This window comes from Arvicola amphibius, chromosome 1, assembly GCF_903992535.2.
Source record: "Arvicola amphibius chromosome 1, mArvAmp1.2, whole genome shotgun sequence".
NCBI lineage: Eukaryota > Metazoa > Chordata > Mammalia > Rodentia > Cricetidae > Arvicola > Arvicola amphibius.
The window spans coordinates 144,250,494-144,264,265 of record NC_052047.1 but is presented as its reverse complement, the minus strand read 5'-3'; the positions used below and the strand labels follow the sequence as shown (position 1 = coordinate 144,264,265).

The 13,772-nt window shown below is 54.5% G+C and overlaps 1 protein-coding gene across 1 annotated transcript; it reads left to right on the top strand.

The window, feature by feature from the left end:
- The first annotated feature begins 1,183 nt into the window (after positions 1-1,183).
- Positions 1,184-12,870, top strand: Ctsd (cathepsin D). Its single transcript, XM_038313041.2, has 9 exons — positions 1,184-1,354; positions 3,382-3,541; positions 5,262-5,385; positions 6,031-6,149; positions 7,627-7,847; positions 11,259-11,381; positions 11,636-11,780; positions 11,870-11,968; positions 12,058-12,870. The coding sequence occupies exons 1-9, from the start codon at positions 1,287-1,289 to the stop codon at positions 12,223-12,225; spliced, it is 1,227 nt and encodes a 408-aa protein (XP_038168969.1). The 5' UTR covers positions 1,184-1,286; the 3' UTR covers positions 12,226-12,870.
- The last annotated feature ends 902 nt before the right edge of the window (positions 12,871-13,772 follow it).

Sequence of the window (13,772 nt, the reverse complement as noted above, 5' to 3'; positions counted from 1 at the left end):
ACCCAGCATGGTGTCCCAGAGGATCCTATACCTTGCCCACCCATGGTCCAGCAGTTATCTCTAGATAGCATCCTAGAAAGCAAGTAACGACTCCAGGCCAGGTCCAGTCTTGGATACCAGAGGATAGTCTTAAACCCAGAGATAGCTGCCTTAAGCTCTTGCCTCACATCCAAGGTTAGGTAATGTTTGGAGTGCTGACTGTGGAGGCAGGGTCCAGGCTGCGCTCACACACTGTGGCGGTAACACTGACCCTGAGTGGGTAGCCTCGACAGAGGTCAAGTGCCCAACTTGGTGCCAGAACCGATGAGAATTGCAGCCCTGAAGCCGGGAACCGGAACAGCTCATAGAGTGGGACATATGAACTGTACGGGCAGAACATGCCCCAAAGAGCTTACTGGATCAGACCCTTGCAAAGGCCCTCAGTGTTCCTGTCCTTGCTTGGATATTACCTCTCAGAGAGGACATTCTCCTTAAATGCCTCTCCAGGCTGGGAACTCCCCATGATGGGGAGATGGACCCCGGCTGTCTCCAACAGCACCTAATTCAGTTGCTGACACCAAACAGGTAGTTAAGGAGTGAGTTCGTGAAGACCCAAAGTGTAATCACAATCCTGGCCTCTTCTCCCTGTGCACTCCCTTCACCTGCCTTCTCTGCAAACTCACAGATCCGGGACTTTTATATCACTAGATGCATGGTCCCAGGACAGTGCTACATTCTGAATCTGCATGCTAGGTGTTCTAGCCCGAGGAAAAGGGGCATCTCTCTGGGGAGGTGAGTAGGCAGTGGACCTTTAAAGAGAACGGTGGATGCGGGTCCAGAAAGGCTCCAGGGAAAGAACACAGGAGGGAAGAGGCTTGGGTTTAAGCTGGTGTCCCGGAGAGGGTCAGGGCCCAACATCTAGGTAATGAGAATCTTAGTTCTGCAAGAAGACAGGTGGAGGGGGAGGGACAGCGCCGAGGGAGGGGCTCCCCCCCACGGACGCTTCCGGGACTAGGACGGGCGCGGTCTTCCTTCTCCCACGTGATCTGCATCCAGGAATTCTCTGGTCCCGGGAAAGTCTGCGGGCGCGCTCCAGATCGGCTGTACGCAAGGCTGGAGCAGCGCACGCCGGCGCCCGGGAGGTGTGGTAGGCGGTTCCCGGGTCGTCCCGCCCCGCGCCCGCGTCCCACGTGACCTGTTCGGGGGCAAACAAGCGGTCAGCTGACTTCACGGGACTGCGGCGTCATCCCGGCTATAAGCGCGCGACCTTTATCACACAGCTTCGCTCTTGCCGGGCCGCCGCTACCATGCAGACCCCCGGCTTCTTGCTGCTCGCTCTCGGCCTCCTGGCCGCGTCTGCCTCCGCGCTTATCAGGTGAGGACCCGGCCTGTTCCGGTGATGTGGGGCCTGTCCTCCGTAGTCGCGAGTGCTGGAATGCACCTGTGCTCTCAGCCCGGCCTTCCACAGAGCCCTGCAGACTGTGGGGCGAGAGACTCAGAATGGAGGGGTCTCCTGGGTCCCCCTTTACTCCTGTGGTCGGACGGGAGGAGACAGTAGGGTGGCCACAAATGAGTTTGGCTCTAACCTCCCCAGCACGGGGGGTTTCCGAGGAGCAGTGCTCCATCATGGGTGGGATTGTGGTGACTACCAACTCAGCTGTGGAAGTCGGAATACCAAGTCTGCTCGTGTCCCCCAGAACCTGGGCAGGGCTTTCCTTTTAAGGGACCCTGTTTGACAGCTGTGCACAGGTGTTTACTGAACAGAAGTTTACTCAAAAATGTTCCCACTGGTCCTGGGTGGTGAATCTCTCCTCCTCCCTCCTGAGTCGCACAAGTCCCAAGAGAGAGGAGGTATTGGAGTGGCTCAGTTCAAATACCTTGGGTCTGAGGTCAATCCCATAAGGCGCCTCTCAGGCCTTTGGACTCAGCCTTTGTGGTGGCCAGTGTCTTCCCACTCTGTGATGGAGTCCTATTGTGGCAGGTGGATGAGTCCACAGGTTGCTGGGGCAGAGCTGGCTCAGCCGGCTGGGCACCAGGGCTGGGTGGGAAGAAGTACAGCCTGTAGGCTGCTAGCTGGGGGTGGGTAGCCTCAGTGGAGCCATTGTAGGGAGTGGCCCGGGCTTGATCCTGCCCTGGCCTTGCCCTCCCTACCCTCAGGCCGGTCTTCTCTGAGGAGAGGTGGCATTACCAGTGAAGGGAACTCCAGACTCCCAGGGACTAGGCACCAGAATCAAAGCCACTCTTATGATTCTCGGGACCTTGGGCTGTTGGCATGTTTCTTGTCCTCTGCAGGATGTGTGCCCCCCACCCACTCCCAGGCCAGAAGCCTGGCTCTTCCGGTCCACCACTCTTAGGCAAGACTCCTCCTATCTCTCAAGAGCACTCCCTCAGAGTGCCAGGAAAGGCCAGCTGTGACCTTGAATACAGATTCCCCGGGGCAGGGAAGGTTCACCAAGTGATTGCAGACTCAGGCCAGCTCTCCTTAGGAGCAGGGAGCAAGCTGGGGGTGGAGAGGTGACCTGGAGGACGGGTGGGGACTCCTCACTCTGCTGTCTAATGGAAGAATTCCCTATTTAGGGAGCTGCAACAGAGCTACAAGGAACATGTGTGGGCCATGAGTCTGTGTGGTGGTAGGACATGTAGGTGTACCTGGGTTAGGGTGCTGGGCTTTATGAAGGGTAGCAGGGCCAGCTAGCAAGCTTCTGCACGGTTAGGGGAAGAACACCCCAGGGAGGTCAGGATGATACTGTCACTGCAAGCCTGGGGTAGGGGGCACATCTTTGTAGAGTTCATGTGGCAACAGATGTCACTAAGGGCCACCAAGTTCAGTGGTTTAGTCCTGGAGTCCTGTGTGCACCTTGCTTTGGATGCAACTGTGCCACCACCTTCTCTTCCTGCAGGGTTGGGTTCCCTGGGGCACAGGGCACAAGTGCCTGGTTACACCCTAAACACAGCCCACTAGCCACTAACCCAGGAAAGGCTAGAGTAGGCTGACAGAGAGGACTGGGGACCAGTGTGTATGTTGTTTTGCCTCTGAAGTGAGAACCACCTGACGGGGATGTGATTGGTGAAGGGAAGGGCTGGGCACACTAGCCTGTGCTTGAATGTGGGGAGTGGGGCAGGCTTCTGTGAGGGTGAACTGAGGAGTCTGTGATGGTGATGGCCCTTAGCTGATTTGGTGGGCCACTGGGGCAGGCGTTTATTAAATGTCATGGCCAGTTTGAGATACATACTTTGAGATATAGTGGACATAGTTTGCTAGAAGCACCGAGGAACACAGTGATGAGAAGTCATTGTGGATTAAGAGGCCTACCCTAGCCTGGCCTGGAGTATCCTTGGGTGGGAGGTGGGAGAACAATAGTCAGAGCTGTGCCCTAACACACTCCTGTCCCATCTTGACAGAATCCCCCTGCACAAGTTCACGTCTCTCCGTCGGTCCATGACGGAGGTAGGCGGCTCTGTGGAAGACCTGATACTTAAGGGTCCCATAACCAAGTACTCCATGGAGTCACCTGCTGAGACCAAGGAACCAGTGTCAGAGATACTCAAAAACTACCTGGATGTGAGTGGGGTTGGTTTTGGGGGCTTGCTTTGAGGGGGGAACGCGTAAGGGACTAGCTTCCTGGGATCAGAGCACTTAGTTGGCAAGGTGGGCTTGCAGGTTCAGCCATGCCATTCCTTGCCCGACAGCTCTTCATTCCTGCCACCCTGCAACCCTTGCTCCTCCTGTCTTGACAGGGGCCTGCTCAGGCTAAAGGGTAGGTTAGGATGGCCTTGCTTGGTCCTTGCAGAAGGTTCTTCCTGGGTCTTGAGCTTTTTTCTTTGTTTTGTGTGTGGTACTAGGCCTGAGCCTAGGTCCCCATGCAGGATGGGCCAGTGCTTAGTCATTGAGCTACATCCCCAGTCATGCCCTCCCCAACCCCACATTAAGTCTCAAACACTGACTTTTCGGTTCACAGCTGGCTTTCTAGCTCAGAACTCTCAGGAGCATCCCATGGTGTTAAGTCTAGTTTTGGCCTGAGCCTGCCCTAGGGCTGGGGGAGCAGTTAAGTACCATCACTTTGTCATCTTCCCCAGGATCTACCTCCTCCTTGCTTTTTTTAATACCCCACCCTCTTCCTGGGAATTGAACTGATTAGGGCCTTGTACATGGTGGGCAATTGCTCTGCCACTGCCCTGTGTACCCACCTCTCTTGTATTTTGAGATAATTGCCCAAGCTAACCTTGAACTTGGAATCTCTTATCTTGGCCTTCTGAGCAGTTGAGATTACAGACCTGGCTCAGCAGCCCTCTGTCTCTGAAGGGAAAACAAGCTCTGAGGGAAAACATTCTGCAAGTCCCAGCTCTGTGGAAGGCTCTGGGCCAGAACCTGGCATCTCTTATGCCCCTGCCTCCAAATCGTATAAGCCCAGGGTGGCTGTGCAGCCCTGGACTTTGTGGCCCACTGGGCTGAATTGGCAGTGCCCTCTGTCTTGCCTGTCCCGAGCTGTGGCAGTGACAGGAAGCATGAGGAAGGTGGAGGGTCTGGGTCTGGGTCCAGCTGGTTAGTTCCTATATACACCCACGCATGCACGCAGAGCACAGTTTGCTAAGCAATGCTCTTTCCCCAGTTACTTCTCTTGGTTTTTCTGATGCTACCTGGAGTTAAGTGGAATTGGACCCAGGACCTTATATACACCAGTGGCTCGGGCTTCTTCCGGGGCAGACAGAGTATGGGTGACCCGTAGCCAGTAGTTAACAACTAGGTTTTCCCTCAGAGGCATTTGGGAACTCTTGTGTCTGCCTAGTCCCTGGAGTTGGCAGCCCTGGTGGTCCCTGCTGTCTCAGAATAAATGGTGAACTAAGGCCAGGCTTCTCTATGAAGCAGTGACCAAGTTGAGGCCAGTACCACTGCCTCCCAGGGTAGCCCATCTCACCATTGATTCACAGGACAGTCTCCAGACTAAGGCCTCTCAAACAGCAGAAGGGTCCTCTTGGCTGGTCCTAGGCATCACTGGGCTTGTGGAGGGCCAAGTCTGCCTGACCATTAGTGTCACATTAGGTAAAGGGACCCAGATTTTTGGAGTTCAGTACTGGGGTCTCAGGTCCACCCTTCTAAAATCTATTCTTTGTTAATCTCCCTCCCTTCAGTTCCAGTAGGTGGAGATAGATGTGCTAGCTGAGGCCTGCACCCCAGGGTACTCCCTGCCTCAGCCTGGGCCTTTTAGGCTTGGTTTCCTAGACAGCCAGAAGCCCTGTCGGGTAGTCTCTCCTCACCCTTATGAACGTTGTTCCTCCCCTAGGCCCAGTACTATGGCGAGATCGGCATCGGGACCCCCCCCCAGTGTTTCACCGTCGTCTTCGATACCGGCTCCTCTAACCTGTGGGTCCCCTCCATTCATTGCAAGCTGCTGGACATAGCCTGCTGTGAGTCTCCCTGAGGTCCTCTGTCCCAGCACCCTGCCAAGGATCTAGAGGAAAGGCTAAAGGCACGCCCTAAGGTGCCTGGCTCTGCTGTCTTACACTGTCCGCCATGCTCAGTGGCCTTTGGAACAACCAGAATGACAGAGGCCCTATTGTGGGGGCCCCTGAGCAACTGGTATTGACTTCCATTTCTCTGGAGAGCTGGGATTTCAGCCCTGTCTCTTTGAAGTCCAACCTTTTTGGGAGCTATGGGAGGCGGGTTGGGCTAGAGATGTGCAGACACCTAGATCCAGATCACCTCCTGGGCAATGTTTTTTCCACCTGTCCACCACCTCCAACAGCCCCTGTTCTCCTGCTTTGCCCTGTGGTACCCACTTACCAGGTCTGGTCAGCTGCAGTCTTGTCATTGAGGCTGGGGATCTTGCTGGTCAAGGATGGAGCAAGCTGAGTGCTGGGCCACCTGTAAGGCCAAGATCACTGCCTTGGGTATACAGCCCATGGCCCACGGGGTCCTCAGTATGTGGGCATAGGTCATGGTCAGAGGCCAAGTTGAAAAAATAGCATAGGCTGCTGGCCCCACAGCACCCCAGGGAGGCTAGAAACTATGGTGGTGGCACACAGACTAACAACGGCCCTGCCCCCCTGCAGGGATTCACCACAAGTACAACAGTGGCAAATCCAGCACCTTTGTGAAGAACGGCACCTCCTTTGACATCCACTACGGCTCAGGTAGCCTCTCGGGGTACCTGAGTCAGGACACTGTGTCGGTGAGTTCCTGCGGCCTGTCCCGGACCCCAGAGGCCCTGTTGTGGCAAGGGGTTCATCTTGGGAGCGCCTCCAGCTGAGGAGAGAGGGCATGGCAACTCCAGCCCTCTGAGAGGGCTCCTGAGTTTAGGTGGCTGTGGCAGTGCTGGGTGGTAGGGAACAGAGGCAGACCTGCTAGATTAGGATGCCACTTGAGCAAAGGCCCTGGGGAAGGAGGGCCCAGCATGCTTGGAAAGGAAATGGGCAGGACATGGGAGTGGGCAGCCTTATTGTGTGTAAACTGGAGGGACAGCCAGGAGTTCCTGGGGTTGGTTGAGTGAGTGGGAAAGACAGAGCTGGGGCGTGCAACGTTGGCTAGTGAAGACTGCCAACCCTGAGCAGCTGCTGACAAGCCATGGGCAGATCTGCTGCTTGTTACTGGGGTTGGGGACTCTGGCTGAGGAGGACTGTTCTGGATGCTTTAGTCTTTTTATTTTTTTTTTTCGAGGCAGGGTTTCTCTGTGTAGCCCTGGCTGTTCTAGAACTTGCTCTGTAGACCAAGCTTGTGTCAAATTCGGAGAGTTCCACCTGCCTCTGCCTCCCGAGTGGTGGGATTAAAGGCATGTGCCACCACCGCCTGGCAGCCACCAGAAGGTCTAGGCCAAGGGGCTAGGCCTGGAGATAGAAAAGGTCCCTGAAACTTGTCGAGGCTGAGATGGATTGGAAAACCCTCTAAGCCAGAACAAATGCTGTGAAGGAGCCAGGAGAGAGTGCATCTGGGATGGGCTCTTCGTCTGTTTGTAGGGGGATCGTGTAGGCCAAGCCTTCCTCGAGGAGAGGCTGTTCACCACTCATGAGTTAGCATCAGGACAGCAGGGTTGTAGGGGTCAGAGGGCAGGAAACTTCAAATCCCAACTGGGCCCTTTTGGGGCTGGGAGTCCAGCCAGCATTCTGTTCACCTGGCCTTTGTCTGGAGAGCGACACCCTGTACCTATGAGATCAGAGCTCTGCCCTTTCCCCGTATGTAGAGGGCTCCTTGTGATATTTCTCAGGGGCCTCTCTGCACACAGGATGTCAACCGCCCGCCCGCATTACATCCTTCTGACATGTCCTCGGCAGCAGCTCTTTCCATTTCCTGATCGAGTTCTGTCTGCAGCCTCAGCTTGGTGGGGTGGGCGGATGGGAGTGTGGCTTCAGGGTGGCAGTTGCTGTGGCTTCCCCAGCTGCTCAGGCTGCAGGCTCAGTGGCTTATCCCCAGTCCAGGACAAACACAACCCTGTCCTGGTGGATACAGATATGGAGGGGTGTCTCTGTCTCTCTGCTCCCTCTTCATCTCTGCCTACAAAGACCTCGTAAGTCCCTCAGAGAGCTATAGTTTTTTATGTTGATTCCATGTCCTTGTCTCCAGTTGTGTGGCAATATTCAGCCCTTCTGTCTGCCCTCTCTGCTTTGGTTGTCCTGAGCAGGACTGTCAGCTGAAACATGTATTCTGGCCTGCAGGTGCCGTGTAAGTCCGAGCAACCAGGAGGTCTCAAGGTGGAGAAACAGATCTTTGGGGAAGCCACCAAGCAGCCTGGAATCACATTCATCGCAGCCAAGTTTGATGGCATCTTGGGCATGGCATACCCTCGTATCTCTGTCAACAATGTGCTTCCAGTCTTTGACAACCTGATGCAACAGAAGCTGGTGGACAAGAACATCTTCTCCTTCTACCTGAACAGGTGCAGCAGGCGAGGCGTGGTTCTCACCTTCCCCTGGGCTCAGCTCCAGGGGGAGGGATATAGCTGGAACTTGCAGGCTTGGTCATGACATCAGACCCGAGGGTGTTTGGCAGGCAGGAGTTACTATTATCTGCCTGGGAGAGAAGGCCATATGCCAGAGGCTTCACCCAGGAGATGCTGGTGGCCTGGGTCAGAGTCTTGGCTGTTGGGGTCTTCCTCCTATGGCTAGAGTCCTGAGACTGGTGCGAGCAGATGTGGTCTCTGCTTGGTCTTCTGGTTGCTAGGAGAGATATGGGTATGAACCCTGACATGTGACACACATAACTCTGGAGCCTTCGCTGGGGCAGAGGCAGAAGTCACGGTGGCGGAGTGGGGGAGGGAGGACAGAGAGCTCTGGTTACACACCGAGAGTGGCAGACCTTCCTGTTAGTGAGATCTCCCCACAGTATAAATGACACCCACATACATATCCACCCACACACACACACACGTGATCTTGAAAGGGCCTTCCACCATCCGTTTCTTCCCTCCTGCAGGCCTGTCCAACAGCTTGTTTCAGGAACTTCAGACAAGATGGACAGCTGGGTACATAGGGCTCCTTGCTTGCTGGGTTCATCTCCTGGGTGTAGACAGGGTGTAAGTAGGTGGCCTCCTGCTCTCAGCTGCTGCTGTTGACCACATCCTTCTTTTTTTCTGGGCTGGCTGACTTACATGCCTTAGCCAGGGTAACCTCCAAATGCCCATTCCATGTTGTTTCCAGGCCTGACCCCTAGCTCCTGACTGTGGGTCACTGGCGCTGTCCAGCCCAGAATCTTCTAGTTTTGCTTTTCCCTGTCTACTTTTGCCCCTTACTCAGCTCTGAGCAAAGTGACTCGTTAGGGGGAGGGGCATGGGTGAATGGACAGGGTCATTGGACCCCTGGGCTCTGCTTCCCTAGTACAGGAGGGTTCCCAGAAGTTGACCAGTCTGGGCCTAGTGGCACAAGCCTTTAATTCCCACACTCAAGAAAGAGCCTGGAGGTCTCTGTGAGTTTGAGGACAACCAGGACTGCATACAGAGACACTGTCTGAAAAAGTTGACCAGGTCACACAGACATGAGACCTCTGTTTTACTTTCAATAGTGGCCTTTTCCCGGGCCCATGGTGCACGATGGCCTAGTGGTCTTCAAAAGGCTCAGCTCTGGGATCTCAAGATAACCTCTCTTGCTGGAGTCTGTTTTCTAGGAGGAGCCCCTAGGCTCAGCAAGTTGGAAAGGATGTGGTAGCTATAGCTTAGGCCCCAGGGCGCTTACTCTGCCAGCCAGGTCCCAGATTGGTGACCCACAGGTGTGACTGCTGAGCAAGCAGGTGTGAAACCAGCAGAGTGAGGGGCTGTGGCTCTGTGACCAGGTGTGTGGGTGGAACTTGGATGAGGAGGGGAGAGGCAGGGCCAGTACCCATCATGTTTCCATCTGGGATTTTAGAGGTGATGACAAGCAAAAGCCAGGCAGGGTGGAGTCTGGGGCAGGAGAGCAGGGTGAGGCTCAGGGCCTCTGAGTATAGCATTAGGCCCTGAAGAAGGCAAAGAGCCCGGTTAGTAAGGCCTGGCAGGATGGCAGATCCCGAAATGAAAGTTTTTCTTCAGTTTTAGGTGATCGTGTCCCAGGATGATGCCTGGCCAGGCATGACACTCAAAATCCTCTGCCCCTTAGCTTAGAGGTGACAAGCTCATACTTAACTGCTGACATTCAACACTGCAGCTACGTGCCACACTCCTGTGTTCCACTTGAGGGCATTGTGACGGGCGTTTCCATGAGACAGAGGTGGGGAGTCAAGAGAAGGATTTGGAGGGGAAGCTGAGGGGGGGTGCAGAGAATTCCCAGACAGCAAGTGCTGTGACCATGGATGGAGCCTCTCAGAGCTATGGCTCTGGCTTCCTAGAAGCCTGCCTTGAGTTTGGCCAGGCAGAGAGCATGTCTGGCCTTCAGTGCCAGCCTGATTCTAGCCTTGGCTTTGGCCAGCCAGCCAGCAATCCTGCAGAAAAGGGCCAGATGTACCCAGCAGTTTATGTGAGACTAGGCTGGAAGCCCCACTCTGGGTGAATGGCTTCACCTTCCTCTTTTCTCTGGATCTTCCCATCCCTGTGGAATCAAGGATGTTCAACAGGACAGCATGTCAGAAAACATGAATTGTGCTTAGGATCTGAGCCCTTGGCTGACTGTACTCCAGGCTTATCCCTTGGCAGGCAAGGCATTGTGAATGCATCGTGTTGGAAATGTAGATGAGCATGTTGTGTCTTTCCGCAGTATTAGAATTTATTGAATAGCTATAAATTCACAATCTAAATAGGTTTTACTTACTGCAGTTTGCCTGGTAATCCCAGTTTTGCTTGATAGCCAGCTGCTGGGATCTCAGGTTTTTAACTCCCCATCTTTGCATTGTTGTGTGTCTGAGTGGGAGTATTTGCACATGAGTGCAGTTGCCAGTGGAGGCCAGAAGAGGGTGTTGGGATTCCCAGGTGCTTGAGTTACAGCTGTTTGGGAACTTCCTGACTTGGGTGCTGGGAAGTAAACTCAGTCTTCTGCAAGAGCAGTAAGCTCTCTTAACCACGGAGCCATCTCTCCAGCCACTTTTATTTCGATCTTAATTACACATACTAGCAGCTCACACAATACTGTCTGTATGTTCAGGTGCAGAACAGCTAAGAAAGCGCTCCAGAGGCTGCAGAGCCCAGAGAGGCTGCATAGAAGCTGGAGATAGAGTCGATACAAACACCAGGAAGAATGTAGGGAAAACCGCATAAGAAGTCTTCTGAATCACAGACAGAGATGCCAGTTGTAGGTTTTGGCATTGGGCCCTATTCAGGGTCACTTTGGAAGTACACTGAATTCAGAGGCAAGATAATCTATTTGAGCCTACAGCCTGGGGACAGAATTGGGGTCCTTTGCCATGATTGTATTCCTGGACCAGGCTCGTGGTATACCTGCTGCATTTCAACCTTGGGTGGCCTCTTTGGAGTCCCAGGTGAGGGGTTTCCATCTGGTGTGACTGATAGCTGGAGTCTATTGGAGCTAGGATCTGATAGTCTCAATTGTTGTTTATCCGTTTGTTTCCTGGCGTGCTGCCGGATGGTGGGGATTTGTCTGTGTAAATAAGATGTGAGTCTTTCTTACTGCTACTTCACACTCAGCAGAATAACGCAGGCTAAGGATGATGCTTTATAAAGTAGAGAAACTCAAGTCTAGGCACAGAGCAGGTCCAGCTATACTCAGCAGCTCCCCAGGTCTCTCCCCCGGGAGGCCCTCCTTGGTTGCCCCACTTAACCCCTTCCTGGCTCTGTTCCACAGCCCCTGTTCCTTAACCCCTGTTCTCTGGCTCTCTGATGACCCTCCTGTGCTAGTGAGTGGAGACCGACTGATCCCTCTCTTCCCAGGGACCCCAGCGGGCAACCTGGAGGGGAACTGATGATTGGCGGCATTGACTCAAAGTACTACGAGGGGGAGCTGTCCTACCTGAATGTCACCCGCAGGGCCTACTGGCAGGTGCACATGGAACAGTGAGTCATGGGTGTGGCTGGGGTTGGGAATGTTATGTAGGGGTGGCATGTGGGAAGCTGGGGGCCCTACCAGCCATTTGTGCTACTTTACCATTTGAGTCTTCTCATTTTGTAACCCTGGACCATTCAGGATCCTGTGTGAGTTGGTTGGTCCTGACAGAAAAGAAGCACGTGTCTCCAGGGCTGGACTAGACAATCTGTGCCCCAGACTCACTGTGTCAGGGTGAGGTGACAGATACACTCTTGCCCTATAGGTTGGATGTGGCCAGTGGCCTGACGCTGTGCAAGGGAGGCTGTGAGGCTATTGTGGATACAGGGACGTCCCTTCTGGTGGGGCCTGTGGACGAGGTGAAGGAACTGCAGAAGGCCATTGGAGCAGTACCTCTTATCCAGGGCGAGGTAAGCCACAGGCCTGTGTGGGCGGGCCGGCAGGCAGAAGGGGGTCCAGAGGCCAGCCCCTCAGTATGTGTTGTCTTTGTGTCTCTCAGTACATGATTCCTTGTGAGAAGGTATCCAGCCTGCCCTCTGTCACCCTGAAGCTAGGAGGCAAAAACTATGAACTGTCCCCAGACAAGTATATACTCAAGGTGAGTGGGTACGAGCGGTGCCAGTGTGAATCTGGGATACCTGGGTGAGATGGGAGCCATGTGATCATGTGACCATTCTGGCCTTGCAGGTGTCGCAGGGTGGAAAGACGATCTGCCTGAGTGGCTTCATGGGCATGGACATCCCCCCTCCCAGTGGGCCTCTCTGGATCCTGGGCGATGTCTTCATTGGCACCTACTACACTGTGTTTGACAGAGACAACAATAGGGTGGGCTTTGCCAAGGCTGCCACACTCTAGCTTGCCCCTTGCCCACCGGCAGGGAAACGGATCAGAGTCCAGGAGAGGAAGCCAGCCAGCCCCACCTTTCTACCTGCCCCGCTCACACACATTCACACTCGCCTGGCGTTGCCGGGCTCTTGGGAGGCCTGGCTGGTGCTGGTCCAGCTGTTCTGTTCTGTGGTTCTGTCCCTGGGTTCAGAATGCTGTCCTCTGCCTGTCTGAAGAAGGCCAAGGCCCACCCAGTATTCAGGCTGCCTTGAAAGGCCCCTACTGGTTTGGTAGCTTGCCTTGTCCTGCTTTCGTTTTCTGCGGATGGGCAGCATTCCAAAGTAGGCAAATGGGTCTTAGGATCCCTCCTAGAAACCTTACCTGACCCAGGTCTCTCACCCAGCCTGGGGATGGCACCAGGCTCTACTGCCCCACTGTCTGTATCCTGGCCTGAAAGGCCTGAAGACCAGCAGGAAGGAGCAAGAGGACAGAAGCAAAGCTATGAACCTGGGGTGTTACCTGGGGCCTGACCCCACCCACCCTGGAAAGCATGCCTTAGCCCGGGGCAGAGGAAGGATGGCTGACTGGTTTTGGCTGGCCTCTGCTGTGTTCATTTTTGGGCTAAGCAGCTGGGAGCCAAAGTTGGTATACAAATACAGTTGTTTTGGGCCTCTTTTTCTGTGTTGGTGTGCTTTCTACTGCTTCCGAAATGGGGCCTGAGGATGGAGACACATTGCTTCTGAGGACTCATTCAGGGTCAAGCTGGCCTGGGGTGGGGTGGGGCTAGAGCCTAGGTTTGGCTTTCAGGGCTTGGCCAGCCCACAGAGGGGACTCCCAAGGCTCTGGCTTGCTCTTCAGCCTTGTGGGCAAGATGAGTCTGGCCTAGAACTGGCAGGTTCTGGGACCTCAGGCAGTAGTCAGCAGCCGGATGTGGCCTTGGCTAGAGACTGGGACAGGCCTAGAATTCTGGGGCAGGGCCTGTGTTGAATCATTTTCAGAGGTGGCCAGGCCAACACCTGCTATACTTTGCCAGGAAACCAGCCTGTCCCCAGAGAAAACGGAATGAGCCCCAAAGGGTATCTAGGGCTCCATACATTCCCGTCTCAACGGTTGCCAGTCCTTCGACTGTTGCTGGGTCTGTGGGCAGCCTTCCTCCTACCTGGACCTCTGCCAGAAGCAGCCTTCTGCTTTTTGAATCAAGCCAGTGCTGAAGCCTGCCTACTTGGGGTCTTTGGGTTCATCAGAAACCCCTGGTCATGGGCTGCAGTCACTGTACAAGCATTAGTGTGAGGGTTGGGTCTTGGGAGAAAAGGGGTGAACATAGCTACTGAGAGTAGAAATTCGTGAGTCCTTACTGGTAGGGTGGGGATTCACTTTGGAATCAGTAACCCTGTCGTTTTGAAGCCCCTTCCCCACACCAGAAGGTGCAGGATACAAGAAAGTGTGACCTTTGTCACCCTTTGGGGTTGTCCTGGCATCCTTCACTTGCTGGACATTGGCTGTAATTGTCTCAGTGGGAGGCGTTTGGGGGACTATGGTGCTGAGCAGTATCAAGGATTGCTGGAAGGCCAGTAAAC

Coding starts and splice junctions, on each gene's coding strand:
- Ctsd (XM_038313041.2), top strand. CDS start 1,287: ATGCAGACCCCCGGCTTCTTGCTGCTCGCTCTCGGCCTCCTGGCCGCG. Junction 6,150..7,626: donor TGAGTCAGGACACTGTGTCG/GTGAGTTCCTGC, acceptor TCTGGCCTGCAG/GTGCCGTGTAAGTCCGAGCA. Junction 11,969..12,057: donor CAGACAAGTATATACTCAAG/GTGAGTGGGTAC, acceptor CTGGCCTTGCAG/GTGTCGCAGGGTGGAAAGAC.